The following is a 26,998-nucleotide window of genomic DNA, read 5'->3' on the forward strand; positions in this document are numbered from 1 at the left end:
CTGAATTGTGTGTGTAGTTCCAGTGGAGAGACTGAGCTTCATTGAGGCACCTTCAGAACATACCTTGGCCAAGCAGCCTCAGCATGTGGCTGTGGCCAGACTGAGCTGGTTCTTCTGTGGCCACATGGAAACATTGTGTAGGGTACCTGCTGTTGATAGACCTGTCTTTAAAGTCAAGCAAGGACACAGTGCCCAGAAAGGAGCTCCCTTTGACTCTCCATTGCTGTCCAAGGTGACCTTTGTGGGTGCCTTACTAACAAGCTGAAATTCAAAGAGAAAATGCAGGACTAAAGAGTGGGTGTTGATTTATCTGGAACTCAGGGAAGACCTGCCAGTTTTTACAAATTTATATCTCGTGCAAAATGTAAAGGTTATGGTGACATTTTATATGAACAAGCAAGGCTGAGCAGCATGTTTTTTATACAGCACCAGATGGATAACAGACATTTATCTGTGTGGAGTCCAGTTCTATCAAAGAGTCACTCCAGGCATATCCTTATCCCCAGTCTGCAAGCAAGACTGAGGATACCCTACTAAGAGTTTAGTTCTATCCTGTAACTGCTTGAATATTGATCATTATTCCTGTAAAAATGGTAATAAAAACTCAATTTATGGTAGTTGATTCTTCTTAAAAGCAGTTTTCCATCTGGACAAAGGTTGCTTAGGAATTCATACTGAGTCTTGCAAAAGCATTTGGAAACAACATTTATTTATACTAAATAACAGCTTTAGCAATTGTGTTTCTAAAGAAAGAGTTAATATCCTAACTGCAAAAGACACTTAAAAGGATAAAGGCTTTAATAGGTTAAAATGTTCTTCCATCTAATTTGTCTCAGTGATTGCTGCCTTTGTCACTGGGAGAAGTAACCTTCACTGCTATGGGATGTATTGTTTCCAGCTGGAGTGAAGTTGCAAGATGTTTCTTTTACAACTCCCCTTCCTTCTTCTGTAGGCTAAATCTGACCAGGGTTTGATATCCGTGCTGATGGGTCTTGGTTTGGGGAGATTTAATCTTAAGGGACCACCTGGAACAAGGAAAGCAGTATTTGCTGATCAGTATCTTTCACATTGTTTACTTAAGTACCATTGGAATTTTTGGGCTGTGCTTTTTTTTGTTTATGTTTTTATTTGCCATTTCTCTTCCCTTCTACCACCTGTTTCCTTTCGATATAAATTTTCTGTGGTCCAGCAGGAAAATCTCAGATAAACTGAGGTGTAGCAAGTAGTAGTTGTAACTCATTTCACATGCTTCTAAACCTGCATAAGTAAAACTGGATTTTGTGCTGCTGTGAATAGAATTTTGTGTCCTCACACTTAGGTGTGTTGAGAGTAATGTAGACATAAAGGGGTTCTGTGAGGTCCTGGTTAGCTGGTGTCAAGGGTAAAACACTCACCAACAGGTTCTGCTGCACATTCTCAAAGTCAGTCTCAAGCTTTGCAGTCTGAATTTTTTTGAATTAGGAGCAACCCTGGTCATCAGAGTTCAATTAAAAGCTGGTTGAGTGCAACCTGACTCTTCACCTTGTGTGCACTGTAGATATGGAAACTGCAGACTTGAATATCAACAAGCGTAGATAAAGATACAAAGCTGAATTCGACCTTGCAAAACAAGTATCAGAATTTGTTCTCCCATATAAAAGTAGGAGAAGAAAAGAAATTATAAGAGCAAATATTTTCTCTGTCATTTATGAACTAAACCTTCCTTTCAGTGAGGGTAGTGGTGTCAGTTGATATGGAACAAAATTCCCATGCTCAATTCAGGGGGCTGTTTATCTTCCCCTATCACACCCTGAAAAAATTAAGGTTTCCAGTGTGTCTGCCATATTATATGTTTTCTTTAATCTTGTAAATCAGAAATAGTGCTGTAGGGTTTCAGACTACAAGGTGTCTTATTTATATTTAATTGTAAGGATGATTCACATGGAGGATGTAAGAGGAAATCTTAGAAGGAAAAAAGTTAGACGTGGAGGTATATGTCAAATGGAGTAAATGGAAATATGTGTTAACATGGGAAGATTGTACTTTGTGCCTTCTTCAATACCTGAGTTTTGTAGAAAACATGTAACAGATCCCTTGGTTGGATTTCATTAGAGAAATAAATGGCTAAAAGGGAAAGAAAATACAAGTTTTAGACCAGAATGTTGTAGTCATGTTTTTCTTATTGGATTTTATCACAATTCCAGTCTTAATGGTTATTTATGTCAATATCATCAGTAAAAAGAAAATATATGCTGGTTAAATGGAAGATGACAAACTCTGGAGTAATTTTCCAGCCAGAATTGCATAGTATGGGCCACATATCATTGGTAAATTTCATCACATTTCTGCTGTGCTGACATCAAATAGCTTTTTAGCCATACCATTATGGGCTAGAGGAATTTTTGCTCTATGCTGGGAACTCAGCAGTTGGCTGTGACTAAGGAGGAAGACAACCGGATGTGTTAGAGGATCACGTAGTAATTACGTGATTTGAGGGAAAGGAAATGCATCCTAAAATGTGGTGGATGAAATAAGGAGTGCTGTGTGCCATTGCTTCAGGCACTGGTGTGACATGTTGTGGGTTAGAGGGTAGAATTTGGGTTATCTACTTAAGAGAGGGGAAAAAACCCAGGGAGTGAAGCAGATACAGAGCTGGGCTAAAGTGTATTAAGTGCTGAGAAAGAATAAAGGGATTGCCTTTGTTAACCTGCCCAGATAAAAGCTTACTGTTTTGTTCTGGATTTTAATTTCAATTTCATTGCATTTCCTATTCAGGAAATAAATTTGGTCTTTAATTTTTCTTACTAGGAAGAGCAACATTAAGGAAGGAAACTAACTTATCTGTGAGTACGGTGTTAACACAAAAGTAAATAGAGATGAGCCAGCTGTTGAAGCAGTTGGTCTGGAAATGGGAATGATTCTGTCAGCAGTGACATTCTGGACCATGGTCAAGGAGGAAATCTGATTGCCTTAAGGCAGAACTTGCATTTTAGGAAGGAATTAATGTATTAGAGTTTCTTGGAGAAGCGCAGTCTGCACATGGTGACCTTGGAAGTCCCTTCCAATCTGGTGCTCCTAAAATGTAATGAAGAATTAGATAATAATGAAGATTAGTGTTAGATCTTGAGCTGTTAACTTACTCTAAGCCTATAGCTTTGTCTTGCTAAGATTTCATTTTGTTAGTGTCACGTGTTAGCTTTTGTAAGGTAATTTACACGGAGTAGGGAAACCCAGGATGGTTTTTATCTAGAATAGTAATACTGTAATGCAAGCTGCTTTATTCATTTTGGATATCAGAGAGACTTCCTGGTGGTTTTTTTTTTCTTTAAAGCATGTAAAACCCTAAACAAAAAACACAAGATGATCTACAAATACTTTCCCAAAATGGAGCAGAAGGCTGAAGGCTTAGCTGAAAAGACTTAGGAACATGAACACATGGACAAGTTTCAAAGTGCTTTGACTGTTGCAATGTTCGTTTCCTTGAAGGTTTAACTCCCTAGTTTGTGAAATGCTTTACTCTGATAAGACACTTCATGTGGTTGTTGCAATTTAGGGTTGATGAGCATTGTGTGAAGTGGCACCATCTTAACATCTACTAAATTCCAAATCATCTGTGATCATCACTTTGAACAGGACTTAGACGATACTAATCAGTATTGGCAGAATGAGTTCAGGTTTAGCCCACTAATTATAATGGCAAGAACAAACACATTTTTCAGGCATTGTGGTCTGCCAAATATATTTATATAGTGCCCTATTACTTTAATTAGAAATCTTGTGTGTTCAGGTTTTCCAGTGTGTACTGCATCAGTTCTTTCAGACATCTGTTGTTTTTCCGACAACAGGACAGTAGCCTTAAGTCATCACTGAGGGAGCTGGAAGGGGTGAAACTTTCAGCTGGAAAATTGAAAGAATGTCAGTGACCATGGGACTAGCATTCATCCTGGCTATCTTCAGAGAAGATATTTTAATAAGCTAAAAACATTTATGCTTTAGTTGGATGGAAGTTCTCCATATGCAAGTCAAGAATAGGTAAGAGTAAATAAACATCAAGAACTTCTACTGTTCTTTCACTTCTTCCTGAAGTAATCTGCTTAGAAGTTTTTTATATATGTAAATATAAATAAGAGGTGGCATATTTTAAGTTATGCACTGTTTTTCCCTTTCTTCTCATAACAATGATTTAGCATTGAACCATGATCTCTGCAGCACAGTTGTTTCTTTAGGAAACACATCTTTCCTGAAAAGTCCTGGTTTCACTGTTGTAGAACTCTGCACTTATTACAGTGTCTGTTGATACTTGTATAACTGTACTGAAAAGGGTACACTTATATTTTCTTAACAGCTAGAAGTGAAATTTGTTCTGCAACAAATAATAGTGCTTCCATAGCTGTGTTTCACAGGAAATTTTCAGGCCTGGGGAAATAAAAGGTACAGGTGGGAATTGGTGTATAAACTGTTCTTGATGGAGATGCTGCAGGTTGTAAGGACAGCAGAGTCTCTCCTCTTATTTCTCATGTTCTCTGTATTCAGATTGAATTAAGAAGTACACAGACAGTCTTTTTTAACCTGGCCTGAAGATAGCATTCACTAAGCTGCCTTTTCTGGAAATGATCCACCTGTAGCTGCCAGAATCTGTTACACAAAAGGATCTGGAATTAACAGAAAGTAAAGGATACCTGAAAAAAAGGTGGCCAGAGAGAGATTGTGATTCCTGTGATAAGCAAGACTAAATGGATGAGAGTTGTTTAGTTTACTTTACAGACAACAAAGGATAGTTTAGGTGGTTTTTTTTTTTTTTAGACAGATAAAACCCTGTAAACCCATAACAGTATAGAAAATTCTAACAAGGGAAGAAATGTTCACTGTAATTTTTCATAGCTGAAAAACAACATGATACCTAGTGAAATTATTGAGTTTAAGGCTGTCAGAAGAAAATGGGTTTGTTTGTTGGTTTAGTAGCTTGTTTCACACAGTGTACAACTCACAACTCATTTTTAGGACTCACTGTGTTTAAGATGTTTTGGAAACAGTACATGGAATCAAAACTTGAGGAAGAAAGGTCTATGCCATAGCTATTAAATGATTACTGCCTTTCTTTTTTTTCCCCTCCCTCTGGGGGCTTTTTTGGCTCAAGAAGCTTGCTAAAACGGTGGTTTCTGGCAACTGAGAAACTGTAATACCCAGGGAAAAATTCTGTCCCAAAATCTGGCCTGAAAATGCCCCTATGAGCCACTAGCCAGGCAGGATTAGGGACTATGACATGGACTGATACCAATGCTTGTATGAACACAAATTAAACAGTTTTTAATTTATTATATTTCAAATCAAAACCCCATGTGTGCTAGGAAAATAATATTGAATAGTTGGCAGGTTCTGGTAATTGAGAATTTAGCATTCTAAGGAGTACTGTTTAAGCAAACTGTTATTCTTCTTTGTGTTTCCTTCCAGTTTTACCTCCATTTTTCCTTTCTATGAGGACTAGAATTTCAAAGAGGAGGGTAACAAGAGTCATTAAAGATACAGAACAGCTTCCATATGTGGATTAATTGAATTGACTAGGACATTTCAGCTTGGAAATGAAAGGGTGGGGATGATGTAAATATTGTGTGTCACCTTCCCAAGGTCATCCATTATTTTTTAGGCAAGGGAATGGTAATTATTCTCTGATAACACAAGATTAACCAGTGTCAGATGAAAGTACCATTGGCAGATCTCAATCATTCAGAGCACTTTGCACTGTGTCAGATGAACAATGAAAGCTGTAGGAAGCTGTGGATGACAAGAATGTCTTCCTTAAATGATTAGAGATAGGTGCCCTCTACTTATGAGGCAGGAGCTGCCCTGGGGCTGAGAGGACATCCTGGAGCAGCCCCACCACATGCTTGGCTCAGGCTGTCACTCTGTGCTGGGGAAATACTCGGTCTCTGCTGGAATGACTGTTACTGTGTTTTGTTTCCTGAATTATCTCCTATTTTTATTTTATTCCAAGATAATTCAGGAAGTGCCTCTTCATTTTTTCTTCTCCCCCACCCTTCCTGTGTAATTTTTTGGGGATTTTTTTTTTTTTTTGTTTGTGTGTTTTCCTCTTTCAAGTCTATATCCCAGTTCTCCATTACAAGTATAACACACCAGCCTTCTTCCTGGTCCCAGACATTCTCAAGTCTGAGAACACAGAAATGTGTTTTTTACTCTAATGGACAGGTAACAATGCCAACTGTGAAAATTACTGGAAATGACCTAATATTTCTGAAACAGAATTCTCTTTTGACTTTGTCAGTGGCCTTCTTGGGAGAATCTTTTCTTTTACTGTACCTAATTTCAAGGTTCACTTTGCATCCTCTTCTCTGGTATTTTTGTTGCATGCATTTCTCCTGGTACAGAAAGATTTATTGGCTGCCACAGATGGAACTCACCTGAATCTTATTAGTTTTGCTGCACTCCACAGAGATTTCCTAGACAATAATTCAACAAATTGTTCTTTTGTACACTTTTAATTAAGTCATAGGGTTGTTTTGTGAATGCTGGTGAGCAGCAGCATAAAACATCCATTTCCAGGATTAGAAATGTTTTGTCTAAGCTCTATTTTGGTTTTTTTCCACAAACACGGTGACTAAAAATTTTTATTTTCCTCACAGAAGTCTTTGATACTATACAGGTTGATGAGTTTACTCAAAAAAGCTTCTGACTTGTCCTTAACTGAGGGGTAAGCATCTCTTCCATCTCTGTCAGGCTGGGAAGGAAGGCCATGGATTTTATCAGCTGGAAGTTTGCCCACCTTAAAAGCAAATGGAGGCAGACTTAAAGCTGGAAAGTTTAGCAGAGTATGATTGTATTATGCCATGATAATATTGCTTACTTGACCTTTTCATGCAGGGACATGGTTTAGTGGTGGGCTTGGCTGTGCTGGGTTGATGGCTGGACTCCATGATCTTAAAAGTGTTCTCCAACCTAAATGCTTCTGTGGTTCTGTGATTCTGGGCACAGAAAGAGCTGTCATTGAACTTCATTCATGTGGTTGTTTCATGTGCTGCATCACAACTCAGCAACTACAGCTGGTTTCATTGTTTCTCCAGAATTAGGCAGAAAATACTTTTATATTGATTGCTGGTATTGAATCTAGATCTGGCAAAGGTTTAGGTTAAGCCCAACTCTGTGTGCCAACTTCTTAATGTAAAGAAAGGTAGAGTTAATTAACTTTTAAGAACAAAACATGAGTTTACCAACATTGTGTGTTACAGTGATTGTACTTTTTGATGAGAAGTAGGAAGCTTGCTTCATTAGAACTTAAAAGAAAACCCTATTGAATGAATTGTCAAAAAAATTACCAAAGGATAGTGTAAAAGGTAGCATGTTAATTTGCAGTTCAAAATGCTGTCAAGTTTATATACATTTCTAGCACACATTTCCTGATGTAGTTTTACATTAGTTGAGCTTTAACAAAACTTTAAACCCATTTTTTTGTTTGTTGGGAGTTTTTCAGTATTTTGTTTCCTTGGTGTGGTTGGTTTTTTTCTTGTGCTTCAGTGAAATTTGTGATAATTTAATTAAAAATGATCTTCTGAAAATGGATAGCCTTAATGAGCTCAAAGATTCTGTTATATTTATAAAGTGTAGAAATACTATCCTGCTATTATAAACTGATAGTTTAAGTGCTGTAGAGTTCAGAAAAGAATTGGATCTATACTGCTAGCATGGATTACACTATTATGTATCTCTAAATTGTTTTAGGGATTATGCTCCTTCTAAAAGCACGGATTATGTTTCTCCATTGAGATCACTGCATGGCACAGAGTGTTCTGTGTTCTAATATTCCTCCTTCATGTGTATCAAAGTGGGGGCTGCCTGTGGCAAGATCACCAGGCAGAATTCTGCACCACATCTCACAGGAGCAGGTGGACAGTTCATAATACAGGCTCAATATTTGATTCTAGTGAATTGTTCAACCTGAGGGTTCCCAGTATAACAAAGAACTGGAAATTCTGTACAAAATGTAAAGAATATGAATTGTACTCTAAAATGCAGTGTGGCTGCTGTTGCTTTGTCCACAATTCTGGTTGTTCTTCAATTAAACAAGCTTTTCTTGGCCAAATCTCATAGCCTTGCATGTGTCTGACACTATTTAACAACCTGTCTGCAGGTACCAGCTATTTTTTATAATGCACCAGAGATGCTTGAAAATATTTTTTTAATTTTCATGGCTTCAATAGGCACAATTCTTGTAAATTTAGTGAAAATACAAAATTGGAGGAGTATCATGTTTCCCTGTGTTTAACATGCTTTAGCTACAAGATTTTCCTTTTAACTATGTGCACACAAAAAGGAGTTGCTGAAGTTACAGTTAAGCACAGAAATAGACACCCTTTTCCTCTGGCAGCTGCCTTGGTGTTGCTTAATAAAACTGAGATTGTGGAAGCTGGGAATAGCAGGTGCAATCCTCAAGGAAGAGCAGGTAATGCTTTTGGGATCCCAAAGCCACCACAGTAATAGTTCACAGCACATTAGCACTCCTAAATAAGGATAAATGCTGATTATTAGTCATTTTTCTCTTCTGTTTGATACATAGAATAAACAGCAAAGGAGGGAAGCAAATATTGAAAATAGCAATAACACTGATAAAGAATCTCAAATTCAGACTAATGGTTCTGTGTATTTTCAGACTCCTGGAGTGTTTACTCACCACTGAGGAAAAATTAGAACTCTGATTCAGCATCTCAACTGGGAGTGTTAAATCCAATCTGTGATAAATACTTCTGTGGTAAACTTATCTGCAAACACAGAAAGACTGAAATTATTAGATTTATCCCAATATGTCCTCCAGACAACCCTCTGGAGGCTCCTAATAGGAGACTGTAATGTGATTGCTGGTTGCATTAAGGAAAAGTCCTTGTTATACAGCTTGAGGCATGTTGCTGCATATCTGTGCTGAAATTTCCCTGTCTTTAAACATAGAGATAAATATTTAAGGTCATTATGATGCTTCATGCTAGTTTTTTTGATGGTTACAGAGGTGCTGGTATAATCCTCATGATTTGTATGTACAAGGAATGCTCTTTCAATTAAGGTTTATTATCTCTGTGGAGTTAATTAACTTTGTAGGTTGTAGGAGCATAGTTTTTATTAGAGAAATACAAGCAATGCCTGTGAGTGAGAAACAAAGATGTTCTGGAGAATGTGAGAAATGTCTTATGTTTTTTCCTTATCAGTAATCCTGCTGTTCTCACTGTAGCTACCCTTTGCAGTCCTAAGCAGTGGCAGAGGTCTTACAGAACTTTTTCAATCTATTTACTTTTCTTCTAGGACTGCACTTTTTCTCTCTCTCTTCTTCAATGGTGATTTACCATTTTAAGGAAAGAACAGTGTGTGTTTCCCTTTTGATGTTAGCAGCCCATCAAAGCAAGTCCTTTATTTTATTCAGAAGGTTATCTGTCTGGTGCAGTGTTGTCAGGACATTTCTGGAGCTTTCCTGAAATGTGATCCTGCCAAAAGCAGACCTCCCTACTCACACCTAGAGAGGTGTCTTTTATTTAAAGTGAACTTAAATAAACTGAAGATCAACAGCATGTTGTGAAACATCACTTGTTTCTAACAATAGGAAACTTTGAGTGCTGCCACACTGAGTTACAAAAATACCTGTTACACAAAAGTGAGGTCAGTCTGTATTTTGTCATCTTCAGAGAAGTCTTGAGAGTTAAGCTCAAAGCATGTTTAGCTTTGGGTGTTTGGGTCTTTGTCATCCAACATGGACTTTCTATATGGGCAGACTCCACATGTGGTGTTGAACTTGTGGATGTGTTGTGGAGTTTTGGAGTGGGCATGTAAAGGACCTTTCACTGTTGGTTTTCTGTTTTGGGATAGGGAATCTGTGGAGACAATTCTGGACATGAAGTCCAGGTTTCCAATATTGGATATTGAGAACAATTGCCAGTTCTGACAATGAAAGTACCAACCTTCTCTAGGAAAGAAAGAAAATTTGATCTCTGTCTTCCTGAAGTCTTACTAAGACAGACTTGTGTTTTTTCATAAGCAAAAAGAGCAGGTGAAGACAGTAGTTACTCTTTTCTAGGGAAGTCTTTGTCAGGAAAAAAAATCTCTCCAAGTTCAACATTTCTTTAGTTTTGATTTCTAAAAACGTGGGGTAGTCAAGTATGTTGGCTGCATGGATGAAATTTTAAGATTCTAAAGTAACCTATTTTGAAGAATAATGAATTAATGAGATACTGTCTTGTCAGAGAGATTGTACTGGTTTTCCCCTCCAAAATTTTAACAGCTGCAGTTGGGAAAAACTACTTAGATCTCAAAAATGTCCAGGGAATTTAAGCTGAGTCAGAAAAGTAATGTACTATTCATTGTCTGCAGGAAAGCCTCTCATGGGAGCATGTAGTAGCAACTGTATTTTGATTTCTGATGGTGAACTGATCTGTAAAAATATTGCTGCTCACTGCTGCTTGGACAGCCAAAGTTTCAGCACTGCTCCATCAAGGAGGTTCCTGCCTCTTGCCCATCCTGTGATCAGGGGTCTGTGAAGAGCAGACCCCTGCAGTTTGGTTGGTGATTCATGCCATGAGTGAGGACTGGGGCTGTGTGGATGGAAGAAGAACAGCAATTTCTCTATGCAACATTCATTGGGTCTGGTTTATGGGCAGGATGTTTCTCAACACTAGAACTGAAGGCATGTTAGTGCAAAAAATGGCTGAGCTAAGTTTAAATGATGCATCTTGGATGGCAGATGTTTGACTCTTCCTGCAGTTTGCCTTTCCCAGGAAAGTAGTATCTTCCTTCTTCACAGTTCAGCATGCCTGAGATGTGGTTGTGTGAAAACCAGGCAGTGCAACTTCTCTCAGCAATTGCACTGAGTGTCCATTTTAACCACTCATGGTAGTTTTGGGAAGCAATCACAATTTTTGTGAGGATTGTAGCATGATTTTTGTAGCATGATTTGATGGTGATGGCACAGAAGAACCTGTTTCAGACTAATTTTGGCTGTGTTTTTGTGATGGTCTTGGTTGTACTATGCAGGTAAACACAATGATTACTTTGGAGAATGGTATCATAATGTGCTTTGTGGAGTTGCCAATACCCTGTGAGTCCCATTGTTGAAAGTGTTCATTTCAGATAGACTGGTATAGTGTTTTCACATGGGATTTTGAGAAATCTTCATATGAGCTTTTCTTAATTGTGTCACCAAGGGTACTATCAAAAGAGCTGTGAGCACCTGGTTGAGCTAAATGGAAGGACTCACAGTGCTTTAGTCTTCCCTCTTGTGCTGTGCTCTTTATCTTGTTTCTCTGGCATATGGGGTGGGAGTTGAAAAAAACAGTGAATACTTTAAATAATAACTGTGGGTGGGGTTTGACTGCATTCACTGTGGATCCCTACCAGAAGCAATGGGTTTTTAATATTTATTTTTTTTTTTATAATTTGACACAAATACTTTCATTGTCCAACAGTTATTAACCTCTATTCAGAAAACAATGACCTGTTCTAGTTCAAGCTGCAGATGGCAGACACTCAAGTGATGTTAGGATAAAACTTAATTTTCTGAGCCGTTGTTCAGTTATAGACAAGCACTAAAATTTCACTGAGAGGGGTGTGCTGACTTAAAAGTGTGCTATTCTCTAGATCCTAATTCCTGCCATGAATATTTATATCTTTAAGTATCTATGTTTTTATACATTGAGTTTTAATACTTACTACATTTTCTTCCAGGCCTGTAAAGAAACATGCAGAGAGCATATCTTTATGGAATTAATCACCAGAAAAATAAGATTCTCAGTCTGTGTCCTTAGGGAAAGAAAGAATCTGAAATTTTTCTTACTGTTGAAAATAAATTATTAGCAGGTTGGTGTTTTCAGGGTATATATTCAGTACCCTGAAGCTTTCCCACAATGTACTTTTGATAATGTGTGTTTATAGTTATCACTATTCCATGACAGCTGCTTGCACTGACTCATAATGACTGTGGAAGGCTGTAGAAGCACTTGTTGATATAATAATGTGGTTTTAGTCAAATATTTCTTTTTTTAAATTAAATTTATACTTGCAAGAAACTTGGGGTTGTTCAACCTGGAGAAGGCTCCAGAGAGCCCTTTCTGGTGCTTTTCAGTACTTAAAGGGAACCTGTAGGAAAGGTGGGGACAAACACTAGCATGACCTATTGAGATAGGAGAAAGGGTGATGGTTTTAAATTAAAAATTTGTAGATTTCAAATAGATGTATGGTAGAATTTTTCTACAGGGCTGGTGGGACTTTGGAACAGTTGCCCAGAGAGCTGTGGCTGCCCCATCTCTGGAAGTGTTCAAGGCCAGGCTGGATGAGGCTCTGAGAAACCTGGTCTAGGTGAAGACATTCCTGCTCCTTGCAGGGGTGTTGGACTAAATCAGAATCACAGGCATGGAACAGAAAGGACCTTAAAGATGTAGGTCCAGAGTAAAAGTGTGCAAAATATCAAGTGTGCAGAAAACAGCAATGTTCTTGGACGTGTTAAGGATGGCAAAAATGAGAATGAAGGGTGAATGTGGACTTTCAATCACTTGTTGAATGAGATTTTAGTCATCATCCAGCTACAGGTGTGAATTTGGGGATTTCCTGATGTGCAAGGTTTTAATACATTTGAGACAATGTTGTGTAGAACACTGAATTTCATGGTTGGAGAGGAAACAGAATTTGCCAGATAGTAAAACAACTCTTTGAATACAGAAATATGCTACATTTTCAAGACTGACTGCCATCTTCTTGCCTAATCTAAACATATAAGTAAGAAACTGTGCATCTATAAACAGAAGTTGCCTTACAATGTAAATTGGATTCTCTAGAGGGGCTATGGTGATAACTCCAGTCAAGCAATTGTTACTGTGCTTTTATCACTTTGCAGCCACTGACCTTGTGCATTTATTACGATGGTTTTAATCCTTTCTGTCATTGATTTTAAAGAGCCAAGGGGTGTTGCAGCTACCTGCTTCAAAAGATATTCAAATAGGAGTATTTTATAGAAGGAAAATGTAGTGTTAATGTTCTGTTTTCTAAAAATGAAAAAAAAAAATCGTTTCTCTGAAGTTACTTCTGGTAGCTTTAGGAGCATTTTTTCATCTGGTTGGGATAATTTCTATAATCATAACCACATTTTATGCACTTCCTATTTGTATCTTAAAATTAGCACTTTAAAGAAATCTAAGTGCTGCTCTAATTTTTGCCTTTGGGTGGAAGTTGTCCTCATTAGTGTCTTACAGTAATGCTTATAGTGCCCATTGGCTTCTAAGCATCTGATTCAGATTACTCCATTTTATTATCAGTATCTAGTCTAGATTTATTTATATTCATTTAATCAGAAGAAAAAAGGGTGGTGTTCTTGAAGTGCTATTTCACATGTAACCTGCAAGAAGACTCTTTCATTGAGGCCACACTAAAAAAAAAAAAAAAAAAGGTATATCCTCAGGAGAGAGAAGTAAAATTCCAGATTCAAGTGTCTAGAGTTTGTATCCCAATGCCCTCACATTTTTTCTGCCATACATCTTCCCCAGTGAGTTTCTGTTTTGTTTTGGTCTTTTTAACTATTTTATTGCTTACTAAGGGAGCAAGGGTAAAGAATTAAATTTGTACACATGCAAGGAGAAATACAGTTTTAACAGGACCTTCTTAAGAGGAAAAATTAAGTCTCTTTTGGAAAATGTATTTGTTTATGTAGTAAGCACAGGTGAGAGATGATTAACATCATTAGAGCATCTGTTTTGGCAAGTGTATCAACTCACAGTCCCTTCACTTTGCTGTTACATATTGAAAAACAGTGCAAAAATCTCTTGTAATTTTGGAGATTCAAAGCTTTGAAATAAGGTTTATGTAGGAAGAGGAAGTGTTTTATGGTAACTTTTTTCAGAGAGTTGTGGCTTTTAAAGCAAGTTTTTCATATTTTATTAGAAGAATTATTTATTCCCTTGACTGTTTTTTAGTGAGCAATACAAACACTTGAACAGATTAACAGTTCTTTGGAGGTAGTAATACTCAGCAGAATGTAATTTTAGTAGTGTTTTTCCTGTAATAATCTTTCAATGCTGTTTTGAGTGGTTCCATTCAGAATTTTGCCTAATTCTTGCATTCATTGATTTGAAAAATTAAATATTTGTCAAAAACTTCCCGACTAAAACTTCCTCCTACTTAAAAAACAAACTCAATTATTTCTGGCAAGCTGCTTTTTCCTGCAAAGGCTGCACACCCTGACCTTTATGCAGCAGGTTGTAGCATTTCTTGAAGTCTGTCTGGTTCTGCGTGGTATTACCAGCACAACTCTGTAAACACAGTATTCCCTGTAACATCTAATTTCCATTCTCAGGGTGTAATATTATTTTACTTAATAAAGTATTGAAAAATGTGAAGTGGAAATTGCATGCTATTAAAAAAAAAAGGTCCTAAGTGTCACTTCTTTGTCAGACAAAATCAAATTATTTTTGCTAGCACTTTTAGAGTGCTGGCAGGACAAGTGTAAGCCCTTTTGGCACCTGGAGGGTGTTAACCCTGGGCATGCTGGATGCCATTAGTTCATCAGTGAGCCAGGGCAGTGTTTGGCTCACACAGGGGATGGTGAGACACATCCTGCCTGGGCTGCAAACAATCAGCAGCGACAGGAAGCTGCTCTGCACCAGCTTTGAAGGACAACTGAGCTTTTTGAAAGCTGAGGGTGAAGCAGTCTGGCTGGGGGATTGTCTCAGCTCAGCCTGCACATCTGGGAAGCAGGTTTGAGTTGCATAACGTCCTTGCCAAACTGGTAGGAGCTGGGTGTGTCCACAGCTAACTTTGTCTCTTGAGAAAGCCAAGCTTTTATTTTGCAAGTGATGTGCTTTGTTTTTGAAAGTTTTCAGTCCATTTGGTTGTTCATTGGTTTTTTGTTGATTTGTTTTGGTTTTTTTTTTTTCCAGGAGGGCCAAACATTTGGGCCATCACCTCCGAAGAGCGGGCCAAGCACGACAAGCAGTTTGATAGCCTTAAACCCACGGGAGGTTACATTACAGGTTGGTCTGAGGCTCTGCATTACACATTAACTTCTGTGTACACATACCCACCTATCTCTGTAGAACAGTTTGAGAACTGCATCCTATTTCTAGCCCTTTGTTGTGTGACTAATAACTATATTCTCCAGGCAAACAGCCACAAGTTATTAGTAAACTTAACAAGTTTTCCTCTGAAGTCTGGCACAGGAATGCTGTTCTGTTTAACCCTGTTCTGCAGCCACCAGCTATGTGCTGCCATTCTGTCTAGTTTCAGAAACCAGAGAATATCAGGTGAAATCCCTGCTCAGATGGCAGGCTGCCAGGGAACATTTACAGTAGCTGTTGTGGCAAGTGACAGCAGACACAGCAGAAGTGTCTCTCCTCAGTCTGAGGAGAGAATGCTATGCTGTTAGATCTCTTTGTTTAGGAGGAGGAGGCAGGGAGAGTGATGCTGACAGCTTCTCCTTGTTAGCAACTGCTTGAAATTTGTACCTTTAGGCCTTCAGCAGGGACCAGGTGGTCTAATGGCATTTTGCAGGGGTCTGCTGTCAGATTCAGTTGCATTCAGCTGCATCTCCTCTGAAACAATTGGGTCACATTGCTATGCACCTCAGAATTTGCAGGTTTTAAATTTAAAATCTTGCTTTTGATATCAAGAAAGACCCAATTTCATTGGCAAAGATGTCTTAATTTAAGAATGCCCCATTCTTTTTAGATGGATGGGCACTAAAAACCAGCCCTGATGGCTCCTGCCTAACCATTTATCCAGTAATGCCCTTTCTGGTTGCTGCACTGACCCTGCTTTTCCTCTTTTGGAGCTGGAAAGAACTGAGGAGAGAGTGGAAAGTTGTCTGTTTGGAGCATGCACTCTTCTGGCTAAATGGCACCTAACTCCTGCTTTGGCCAAGCAGCACTGTGAGGTTGGTGTTTACCTCCAGCTGAAAACTGTGCAGTCCCAGGGGCTACCTTTAGGCCATATCTGGGCTCTTATCTGCATCTACATCTGCAGGCTTTGTTATTTATTTGGCAAATGCTTGAAATAAAAGGCTGTGTATGAATACAAGAGAGAGCTGAAAGAGTAACCTGAAGTCTTAGCTTTAAGCATCTGTAATTCACTCAGATGTGGGCATAAACACCACTGTCCCTGTTTTGTATGTGTACCAGCTGATGTGGAACTTGGTATGGGATTGCACAACAGTTCCCATTCCTTTCCTGAAGTACTGAAATCGTGGGTGTTTTCTGACAGAAAAGAATATTATTTAAAACATGGTGTTTTTCTAGAGACACAGTACAGGTTCAAGTTAGGTGGAATAGAGAAGAAAAGAAACAACATTCTGATCCTTTCCTGCTTAAGTACTTGGGGCAGGACTAAATTTTCAGTGATTCTTTAATTCACACATCTTTTAAGATGTTGGCAGCTGTTGATTTGTGACCTGTTGAAGTTTTTATAGCTGTCTGAAATCACTTCTCAGAGCAAAGATTGGAAATTATGGAATACATGGGTGTCTGACAATCACTGTCATCACCAGTGTTTGAAGCTGGAAAAAAAGCTCTGGAAAGCTCAGCATCCAGCATGGGGGTTTCCTTCTAAAACTTGGTCCCCAAGAGAGTGCTGAGCTCTTCAAAAATCTGTCTCTGGTGTAAAAGTTTGTCTTTTTTTCCTTGTTTGTCACAGGTGATCAAGCACGTACCTTTTTTTTGCAATCAGGTCTGCCATCTTCAATCCTTGCTCAAATATGGTAAGGAATTCTTTATTGTTTGTTTTTGCTGAGATAGGAGATGCATAGCATTCAAATGCTGTCTTTGCTGTGTTGTGTTGTTTCACAGAGACTTGTTATCAGTCAAGCTAAAAAGTGTTGTCTGAATCATTATTTTAATATAATTAAATTTAGAGGAAGTCCAACCAGCATACACCACTGTGTTCACTATTATAGCAGATACCTCAGTGTCTAGAAAAGAGGGGTAAGGAGATTTTTTTCGTGGGGCCTTGGGGTTTTGTGCTGAGAGCAACAGAATCAAAAGAAAAATGAAGCTTAATGTTAGTCTGATTTTTTTTTTCTCTTAATTTTATTTATATTCTTGTGCTTGGTTCTTGCAAGCTTAAATGGTAATAAAATTTTGTATTATCTGTCTGACCATAAATGTTGAGGTTATCTATGCACTGTTGCATATATTTCCTGTTACATTTATTTGGAGGACTGTCAAAAGGAAGACAGTGTGGGTATCAGGCTTAGCAAAACCTCACCACTGTGAGGTTAATTCACCACTGTGAATTAAGGAAGTTTTCATGGCAGTGTATAGTGCCTTTAGGAGGTTTCTGCATACTCCTGCATCCTGTTCTGGATTCTTGTATTAATTCCTTCCTTTCCAAGGATTAATTTAAAATAATTATTCTGGCTGGGACCATAAAGAAAAGCATAGCAGAGGCTTGCAGCAGAGGCAACAAGTATCCACTGAGCAGGAGACTTCTACTTTCCTAAATGTTTTCCTGCTGTCTTGGGAATTAAGTGTTTAATATGCAGCAACCTCAAAACTGAACTCTGCAGAAGTGGGTACTCAAACTTCTAAATGGTATGAATGTTATCAAAAGTAGAAAATTTACTGTGCAAAAAGTTTCTTGTTTTCCTGTGCAAAAACAGTAAATAAATCTAGTAGGAAAGCCTCTCACTGATCAAAAATATTCTGTTTCTGTTTCTGCTCTAATTTTATTTTATTTTATTTAATTTTATTTTAAGGACACTCTCAGACCTGAACAAGGATGGAAAAATGGATCAACTGGAGTTCTCTATAGCTATGAAACTCATCAAGCTGAAATTACAAGGACAGCACTTGCCTTCAGTTCTCCCTCCTGTCATGAAACAAACTCCAGTGTTTTCACCACTAATGTCAGCTCGCTTTGGTACTTATGAATATATAATTACTTAGTGTTCAGAGGTAAAAAACCCACAGTTAATTGCAGCCAAATAACAGCATTAATCTGACCATGAAAGTTTAGTGAATCAGTGTGAAACAAGAAAAAAGATTATTCTGATTTAGGAAATTAACCATGTCACTTTCTTGATATTTTTGTAATTTGATTCTTTGAAGACTTTTAATAAAGAAAAACATTTATTCAATTTTGACAAGAAGGCCACTCACATCTGCCACCACCCTTTCAGGCTCTCATTCTGTACTGGTGGTCTTTTTTTATCTCCCTCCTACTCAGTCACCTATTTATGCTTTGGGGTTTTGAAGTTAAATTTAGCCAAAGGTCAGAGTTTTAGTAGAATAGGTGTTTTATATTTTTTTTTTTTAGGTGTTTTATTTTTTTTTTTCAAAGTGAATCAGACTGTTTGTTATGGTTATATGATTAACTGAATAGAATTACTTTGACCTTTTTTTTTTTTTTTTTTTTTTGTGATGGTGTTTGGGGATTCAGTGCATGCTTGTTATTGTGTTGTTTTATAGCACAAAATATCCACAATGACTTGAGCTGGATTAAAAAATACATGCACACTTCTATGCTGAAATTAAATGTGTGCATATATTAATTGCATACATGATTTAAAATGTCTGCCCATGACCAAATTTCATGTGTTTGAGTACAAGGGCATGCATTTACAGGGAGCTGTGGTTGGCATACAGTTACCTCTATAACTTTCCATCATCTCACCAGCACTGTTGTCTTCCACAAGGTGCAGCCAGCAATTCAAGTGCCCTAATTTGCCTCAGGCAGCTGCCTCTAGAAGCTCTTTGCTAAGCATGGGTCCCTAATAAGGACTTTTCACCCCTGTGGATTCTTCCAGGGCTGATACTTGGAAGAGACTTAGTTCAGAAACAGCAGCAGTTTTTCCCTGTGGAGGATTGTCACAGCTTTTGAGGTTGTAATTCTCTCTCTGGGGCCAGGCTTGCTGAAGAAGTAGGTAGAGCTGCAATTATATAAAACCAGATCTTGCTCTGCTGTGCAAATAGTAGCTAAACCTACCTTGAGAATGAATTTCCTTGTCAAGATTGTTCTTTTTAAAGATTGTTCTGGAGTGTATTTTCCCCTGTGAGCTGTTTTGCCTAAGTGTAGGGAAAAAGCATTGTACATAAACATCTATTTTAACTCATTATATTCCAGACACCAGTTGCTTTGTGTTGTTTCTGCCTCACATAAGGGACCTAGCTTCTTGCTGAAGCTTTTGCAGTAATAAACCATGAATTATTGGATTTTGCTCTAGGAATGGGTAGTATGCCAAATCTGTCCATGCCAACATCCGTGTCTGCGATCACACCATTAGCTCCCATGTCTCTGACCTCCATGAGTTCCATTCCTCCTCTGGTTATCTCTGCTCCCCTGGTGCCTTCTGTCAGTACTTCCTCGTTGCCAAATGGAACATCCAGCCTTCTGCAGCCTTTGTCCATACCTTTCTCCTCAAGTAAGTATAGCACAGGCCAGTAAGTGCTCTCAGAATTGTGCATCTTATATTCCCTATGGCTAATTTCAGACATGCATGAGAGTTAAAAAAAAACAACAGCAATAACAACAAAGAAAAATCCAACAGAAACAAATGCTTTTTCTCCAAAGTTCACATTGGTTAAATTCTGTTCTAACTAGTTAATCATAACAAGACACTGATTAGCTTTTCTTATTTTTATCAAAGTGGATGGTGATTATGAAGCATTATCTTATACCCCAGCTATACAGTTCTGGGATTAATTTTTTTTATTTCTTCTTGTTTCAGCACTGCCTCATACTGGTTCTTTAGGCCCCATGGCAGGAGGATTTAGTGGTTCCAGTATGCAGAAGGCCCAGTCACTAATTGATTTAGGATCTAGCAGGTATGGAAGTTAAGTTTAAAATGGTTGTATCTTACACTTAAGTAGTATACCTTCCAAAACTTATGGAGCATTTCTGTTCTTAAAGTACATTTGTTAAAAATTAGTTTATCTAATGTGACCTGTCAAGTCTCAAAATAGATTTTGTTTTTATATGCATAATAAGTAATATTTTCAGTGCATTGACAAAATATCCCAAGTAGGTGAGGAGGTCAGATGAGCAGTGCCAAAAAGAAGGGATTGTACCTCATTAGTAAATAGAAACAAACCTTTCTAAGTGGTTATAAAAGTAATGTTAATGCATTACATACTCATTCATTATAGAGGGCACCATGTAATCAGCAGGCATGTAAGAATAGGATTTGTTATCAATATTTATTTGTTTTATGAATAATAGAAGATTATGGATCTTATGGAACCAGCTGCTCTGGTTCACTAATTTTAGAGCTTTCCCATAGACTAAAGTGAAGGACTGGATTTATCTATCCAATTGGGCATCCAGGGGTGTCTCCCAGAAGATATCCTGAGGGCACCTCTGCCCCAGCTCAGTTCCATCAGTAACTCTGAGGCTCTTGCATCACCCTGCTGCCTGTTCAGGGCATCTGGGGTGCATGGTCTGGGCTCCTCACACACCTGGTATCAGCAGATGTTCTGTAAGGTGACTGTAGGCATGACATGTGCCTGGAATAATCTTTTTTTTTTTCTTTCTTTTTTTTGGTTGGTTGGTTTTTTTTTTAGTTGGAAGGCTTTCTGTTTCTGGTGCTGTACAAAGGAGCCCTTCTCCAGTGCTATTGTTGGCAGCATTTTCACCATCATGTTGTCTCATTCTGTGCAGGGGATGTCAATCCAGCATTGTGCTGGAGAGGCTTTGTTTCTGTCAGCATTCTGTATTGCCTTGGATAGCACTTTAAATAGTTTTGTGGGTTTTTTACTTGTCAGAGCAGGGATTTACCTTAAACAAGGCAGGCTGGATGCAGCTTTCCTGAGTTTGTCTGATTTTCAGAGCTGGGACACTGAAAATTCTGGGAGTTTGATGCAAATTTTATGGGTATATCTAAACCCTTCATCAGCACTAATCTGCAGAAACTGACTGAGTTGGAAAAGCTCCACCCAGCATGTCATTGTCACAAACAGAAAGAAGAGGTAGAACTGGAATATGGTGATTAAAACAGCTTTAGAAGCTGCTTTGGGGGTTATAAGTTCATCAGATCCATTTTTATTTTCATGGTTATTCATTTACATGCCTCTTAAAGTTACTTAAACAATGATCCAACACTCTTGGTATAATGGAGGTGTTTTCCTGTCATTTTCTATACTACTATTTTGCAGTGGTAGAAGGATCAATTATGTGCATTAGTGCTTGTGATACCAAAATAATGGACTTTCAATTCAACTTGTTGTTTCCTTAGAAATATATTCCTACTTTGACTGTAAAATTTCATATTTGTGATGACATTATTTATAGCAAGCTAGCAGAGGTAAAACTTCATGGAAGTTTTTTCATTTAACTGGAAGATGCTATGTATCTTCTGTTCCAATGCCTCTTTATTAAGCCAAGTGATTTAGTTATTTCTTTATCTCTTTTTCTCTTTTGGTTTTCTTTTAATATTTGGTTGGCTGGTTTGGTTTTTGTTTGTGCTTTGTTTTTGTTCTGTTTTGTTTTGAAATTATACTGCAGTTCAAATTCTTCCTCTAGTGCATCACTAGCTGGGAATTCACCAAAGATTACGTCCTCAGACTGGGCAGTTCCTCAGGCCTCCAGGTTAAAATACAGACAGAAATTTAACAGTCTTGATAAAAGTATGAGTGGATATTTATCAGGTGAGTATGACTTTTGGTATAGACTGGGAAAACCAGAGTGTTTCCTGCCTCTGAACATCACTGGCTGAGGGATGGAATCCCAGCTTGGAATTTGACTTGCATGTGAAATAAGAGCTGAAATATTGGTGCTTAGACCTGTGCAGGAGAGAGTGGGTTACAGCCAGCCAAGAAATGGAAATAACCATCAGTTCATTGACTTGGGCTTTGTGTTAGACCTGGAGGAGCCAAATACACTGGGGAAGCTACAGCAGCTTTTGCAGGGAAAAGAAGAAATCTGGAGTGGTGGGATCTGACTAGAGGAGCCTGAGAACCATGAGGCTGTACAGTTCAGCTCTGTAAAGTCAGCAAGCATTTTTCAAGCATCACTCTTAGGACTGAGACTCTTCTTGTGAAAATGAGGGACATTCCACCATCACTTTTGTGCCTTGTGCTCCTGTATCAGTCAATGCTCAGATATTTGGGCTTTATCTTTTGAATGAAGCTTGGGAAAGACTGCAGAACTGCAGCCATTGCTTGGAATTTTTGATTTCCAGTGACATTTGTGCCAACATTATGATGGCTTCAAAAGACTTCATACAAAGTTAATACAAGAGGAGATTTTTATGAAAGTTCTAATAAAATGGGATTCCTCAGTGTAATGCAGCAAATAGAGAGCACTGGCCAAGCAGTCAGTAGAGTGAAGTCAATATGTGTGTCTTCATTAGATTTCCCATTTTGAATAAGCACTCTGCTCCAGTTACCTTGCCTACAAAAGAGGAGGACAATTCCTTCTGTAAGGAAAGGGTCTCAATGCTTTTTATCTTGTTCAGTTAATTTTGAGCTGAAGGTTTCCTCGAACAGCCAAGAAACTGATCTGATTCTTTGCTGCCAAGGAAAGCTCTCCAGGTGATAGCTTGAGATTAAGGGAAACAGTCAGCTGTGCTTTTGTGACAGCTGTGGGGATTACCATAAATACCCATTTTCCACGTCAATTTTTTGTTAGGTGTTCTGAGTGGGAAAAAGGTACATGAGAATACTTACATCTTCATTGTGTTCAGGTTATAATGCCTGTTGTTAAGCTTGAAAGTAAAACCAATTGATGAAAATGGATTAGATTAATATTAAAAATAAACATGCCCCACTTTGTGACCCATTTTTTGCTTCATGTGGATCTTTGAATGAAATGTTTATTTTAATAAAAATCTTTTGCACTTTCACTAAGGATTTCAAGCAAGGAATGCCCTTCTGCAATCAAATCTTTCCCAGACTCAGCTGGCTACTATTTGGTGAGTTTAGTTACTGGTTCAGTGTCTTTATGGTGTTAAGAGAGGAAATGTACTTTATTTAATAAGACATTATAGAGACATCACAGATTTAAAATCAGAAACTGAGCTGCTAGTTAAAACAAACTAGTTAACTAGTTTGCTGACAATCTTAGATTGTTCACTAGTTACATTTCTAAAAGACACCTTGAGATAATTCAGTTTTTCATTCTTTGTGTGTGTTTCTTAAACTTTATATAATAGAAGAGATGCTAACTTCAATTTCTGATCCAGGGATGCTCTTGCTGAGCTGAGGGCTTGTTCCTTTCAAAAGTTGGATTCTGAAATCTAGGTTGTTAGTTGTAAAGCATGGAGGAAGATTAAAAATTAAGTAACTCTTCACCTTTTTTGAGTTTTACTGCAGATTCCATAAAGATATCTGCTTATTACATGTTTGTTAAGACTTGCCTTTATTGTGCTGATGAAAGTGGTGAGAATTGTCTGAAGGCTTGAATGATGTGATCTGCTGGACATGGCAGTTTAGGTTCCACCTTCAGACATAACTCAGATTTTATACATTTCTTGTTCCTCTGTCCCAGGACAGTCATTTGTGTCCTTAGCAGCAGCAAAGCTCAGCTTGTTTGGTTTTGTGCTGTGAATATAAACATAGAGTGTGAAGTTGTATTGCTCCTCTCTGGAGTCTGAGGGAATAAATCAGTGGCTCTTTTCCTTCTGGGTGTATCTATCAGTAGCCAATGCAAAGAGCTCTATGTTCCCCACCAGAGAGAAATAACAGCCCAAATTTCAGTTTTGCTCTAAGAAATTACCAATATTTCTACTGGGTGCTCATTAATGGTAATTACTGAAATAATGGTGTTGTTGACATGTGAACAGTGCTGTTGTGTGAACATTGCAAAATGTCATCATCTCCTGCTTTTGTTTTTCACTGTGGTGTGTGTGTGTGTGATGGAGTTTCTTGGTGTTTGTTTTGTTGTTCCCTTTTTATTTTTTATAGGGTTTTTTTTTAACTGCCTTTTTAATGAACTGTGTTTTTACTAAGCATTTCTTATGTGCAGTCTAAGGACCTATTTTAGTGATTCTGTCTCTATAGTTCTTTGATAGTTCTTTGAGAAAGGCTCCTGCTTGCTTGCATTTCACTGGTTTCACACAAACACACACAGACCCCACCAGCCTCCCAGTTTGTGGGAAACATTTTGTAGGCTAATATGATCTCCAGCTCCTTAGAGAGGGTAGGTGATCCTTTTCCTACCCACTGTGAGTTACTCTATGCCAGCTCATGTCTTCCCTGCACTGTTGAGGAGACACAAGAGGAAAAAGCAATTCTATGCAAAGCTTCCTCTTGTAGATTTTGATGTAATTTTATGTAATGTTTTCTTTGGCTTCAAAAAATAATTGAAAAAGTGATTTCTACAATTTTGAGCTGGTTAAGAACAGTCCTGGATTCACTTTCCAGCTCTTCTATTTGTGATGCAGTAAAGCAAGAGATACTTCTTACCACTTCCTGCTCATTTTTCAGTATTTTATGGAAATGTAAGAGACTTGGGTGTGTTCAGGCTGGAAAATAGAATGTTTCAGTGAAGTTGTAAAGAAAGCTTCATCTGAAAGGAGCCTACAAGGATGGAGACTGTTTACAAGGGCCTGTAGAGACAGGATAAGGGGGAATGGCTTCAAACTGAAAGAGCAGGTTTATATTGGATATTAGGAAGAAATTCTTTACTAGAAGGATGTTGAGGCACTGGAACAGGCTGCACAGAAAAGCTGTGGCTGCCCCATCCCTGGAAGTGTTCATGGCCAGGCTGGACGGGGCTTGGAGCAACCTGGGATAGTGGAAGGGGCTTGGAACTGGATGATCTTTAAGGTCCCTTCCAAACCAAACCAAACCATTCCATGATTCTGTGATCTGAATAACAGTACATGAGCAAACCAAATAATATCTCCCTTCATCAGTTACTTATGTTATTAACTGTAAGTATTTTTTACTAAAACACTTCACAGCAATTTTCAGTTTTAAAAATTGTTTTTCCACAGTGCTTTTTTTCAACTGTAATTTGTGAGTGATGTTTGGTTCTAACTGATGCTGCTGTTGAACTCCTGCAGGTCCCTGGCTGATATAGATGGAGATGGGCAGCTGAAGGCTGATGAGTTTGTGTTGGCCATGCACCTCACAGACATGGCCAAAGCTGGGCAGCCACTGCCCCTCACTCTGCCTCTTGAGCTGGTGCCACCTTCTTTCAGGTAATCACTGAGGGCAGTGAAATATAATATATTGAACACAACTGCACTGTTTCTCTAACAGTGGTGGGGTGGGTTTTTTTCCCCTCCAGGAGTGGAAAATATACTGAAAATATAAATGGAACTCTGCCATCTTACCAACCTGTGCAAGAGGAGGAGCCACAGAAAAAACAGCCAGGTAAAAAACAGGGTTCATGTTCTTAATCTATGGGGATGTTTTTGAAGGGCACTGAAGCCTTTAGGAGGTGGAAGAAATAATCAAATCCATGGAGAGCTTCATTTCAGGAGCTCAATCCCTTTTAACTTGCATGGTAGGAAGGTTGTTGGAGTGCGTGTAGTCAGCCTGTTACATCTAATAGATTTGAGAAGGCAGGGACAGGGGTTATTTTTAGCTGTAGGAAAGAAAAAGTGTGCTGATTAATAATGTATTCTGGAAAATAAACCCTTCATGGCCAGACACTGCTATATGCTACTGCAAATTTCTTTTTTCACTTGAAAGTTCCTGGCATTACTGGCCGTTCTGAAGGCAGGTGGGTCCAGTGAAGTTCAATCCTCTGCAAACTGGAAGCAGTTTGAACACAGCATAGATTCTGTTACTGACAGTGTTACAGTGACTTTGCAAGACAGGACTTGCCCCTCTTTTTGGAAGGGTGGTTGCTGGGGGCCTGAACCATTCCTTTATGTCTTTTTTTATCTTCGTGTGCAGTAATTGAGCTTGATCCTGTTTTGGTGTCTGGTAGTTTTAACTCCAGGAACTCTTAGAGGGAACACCCTGAAAAACTAAGCTCTTTATCCATGTATTAATGTTTCCTGCACATTGGAAAACCTTCATAACATTCAGACGGTCTTTTCTCAGCTTATAAAAGCTGCTGTTTTATGTTTTCCTCTAGCATTCTTTCATCTTTCATTCTTTAGATGAGAGGCTTTCCTGTAACGTTCAAGTTATTTTTGTGGTCATTTTAAACTGGAACTTTCTTCTTTTTTTTTTTTTTTTTCCTGTTTGGAATATACTTAGGAAAATGTAGAGGTATTTTTGAGCAGAAAAATAATACTTTAACAAATGGAAGATGCTTACATCATCCATGACTGAACAGCCTGAGCTTGCCAAGAAGTATCTATCTTTAGTGGCATAACTGAAGTCCTTGTTTGAGAGTGTTTTGCACAGGACAGAAATAATGACCTTTCCTTATTTTAGTGACATTTGAGGACAAAAGAAAAGCCAACTATGAGAGAGGAAATATGGAGCTGGAAAAACGCCGCCAGGTCCTGCTGGAGCAGCAGCAGAGAGAGGCTGAAAGAAAAGCTCAGAAAGAACGGGAAGAACAGGAGCGAAGAGAGAGGGAACGCCAGGAGCAGGAGCGGAAGAGGCAACTGGAAATGGAAAGGCAGCTGGAGAGACAACGAGAGCTGGAGAGACAAAGGGAAGAAGAAAGGAGGAAAGAAATAGAAAGGCGGGAGGTTGTTCTCTTAACATTACTTTTTAATGCTCTGAGCAATGTGTATGCGCATCCAGGGTTTGAGTGCTGGCTTTGGTTCTGTCTCCTGGCCTGGCTGATGTCAAGTTGTCTTGGAGAGAGAACATTGTTTGTGTCTGTTATAAATGTTGGTATAGATTAAAGTTTTTCAGATACTTCACAGGGCAGATGAGATTTTTCTTGGGTATATTTCTTGCATTTTTGCCAAAATTTGTATTGCAGGCAAGACTGTACTGAATTCATAATTGATAACATTTTGACAGCCAAACTTGAGACAAATTTGCTTCTACTTGCTGTCTGAGTGCATCCATCACAGTTCCATATTTTATGTAATTCTGTGAAATACTCAAAGGAGGTTACAAGCAGTATCTATCAATGTGCTGTTTTATGGGCAATGTTCCAAGCTGCAGAGGTGTTCTAAATTATGAAGCTTTTTTCATCCAGAGTC

The 26,998-nt window shown here is 38.4% G+C and overlaps 1 protein-coding gene across 7 annotated transcripts in view; it reads left to right on the top strand.

The window, feature by feature from the left end:
- Positions 1-26,998, top strand: part of ITSN2 (intersectin 2) — a 78,979-nt gene that overhangs the window by 15,484 nt on the left and 36,497 nt on the right. For 6 of the 7 annotated variants that reach the window (XM_079298032.1, XM_079298026.1, XM_079298029.1 and 3 more), the window contains exons 3-12: positions 14,889-14,981; positions 16,636-16,699; positions 17,696-17,859; positions 19,163-19,360; positions 19,667-19,763; positions 21,457-21,581; positions 22,783-22,846; positions 24,941-25,078; positions 25,168-25,253; positions 26,271-26,533. In XM_079298032.1, coding sequence (XP_079154158.1) covers positions 14,889-14,981; positions 16,636-16,699; positions 17,696-17,859; positions 19,163-19,360; positions 19,667-19,763; positions 21,457-21,581; positions 22,783-22,846; positions 24,941-25,078; positions 25,168-25,253; positions 26,271-26,533 — 1,292 coding nt within the window. Of the gene's footprint in view, positions 1-14,888; positions 14,982-16,635; positions 16,700-17,695; positions 17,895-19,162; positions 19,361-19,666; positions 19,764-21,456; positions 21,582-22,782; positions 22,847-24,940; positions 25,079-25,167; positions 25,254-26,270; positions 26,534-26,998 lie in introns of those variants that run through there. The other variant, XM_079298030.1, reaches the window with a different exon arrangement.

This window comes from Erithacus rubecula (assembly GCF_903797595.1).
Source record: "Erithacus rubecula genome assembly, chromosome: 2".
NCBI classification, from domain to species: Eukaryota; Metazoa; Chordata; class Aves; order Passeriformes; family Muscicapidae; genus Erithacus; species Erithacus rubecula.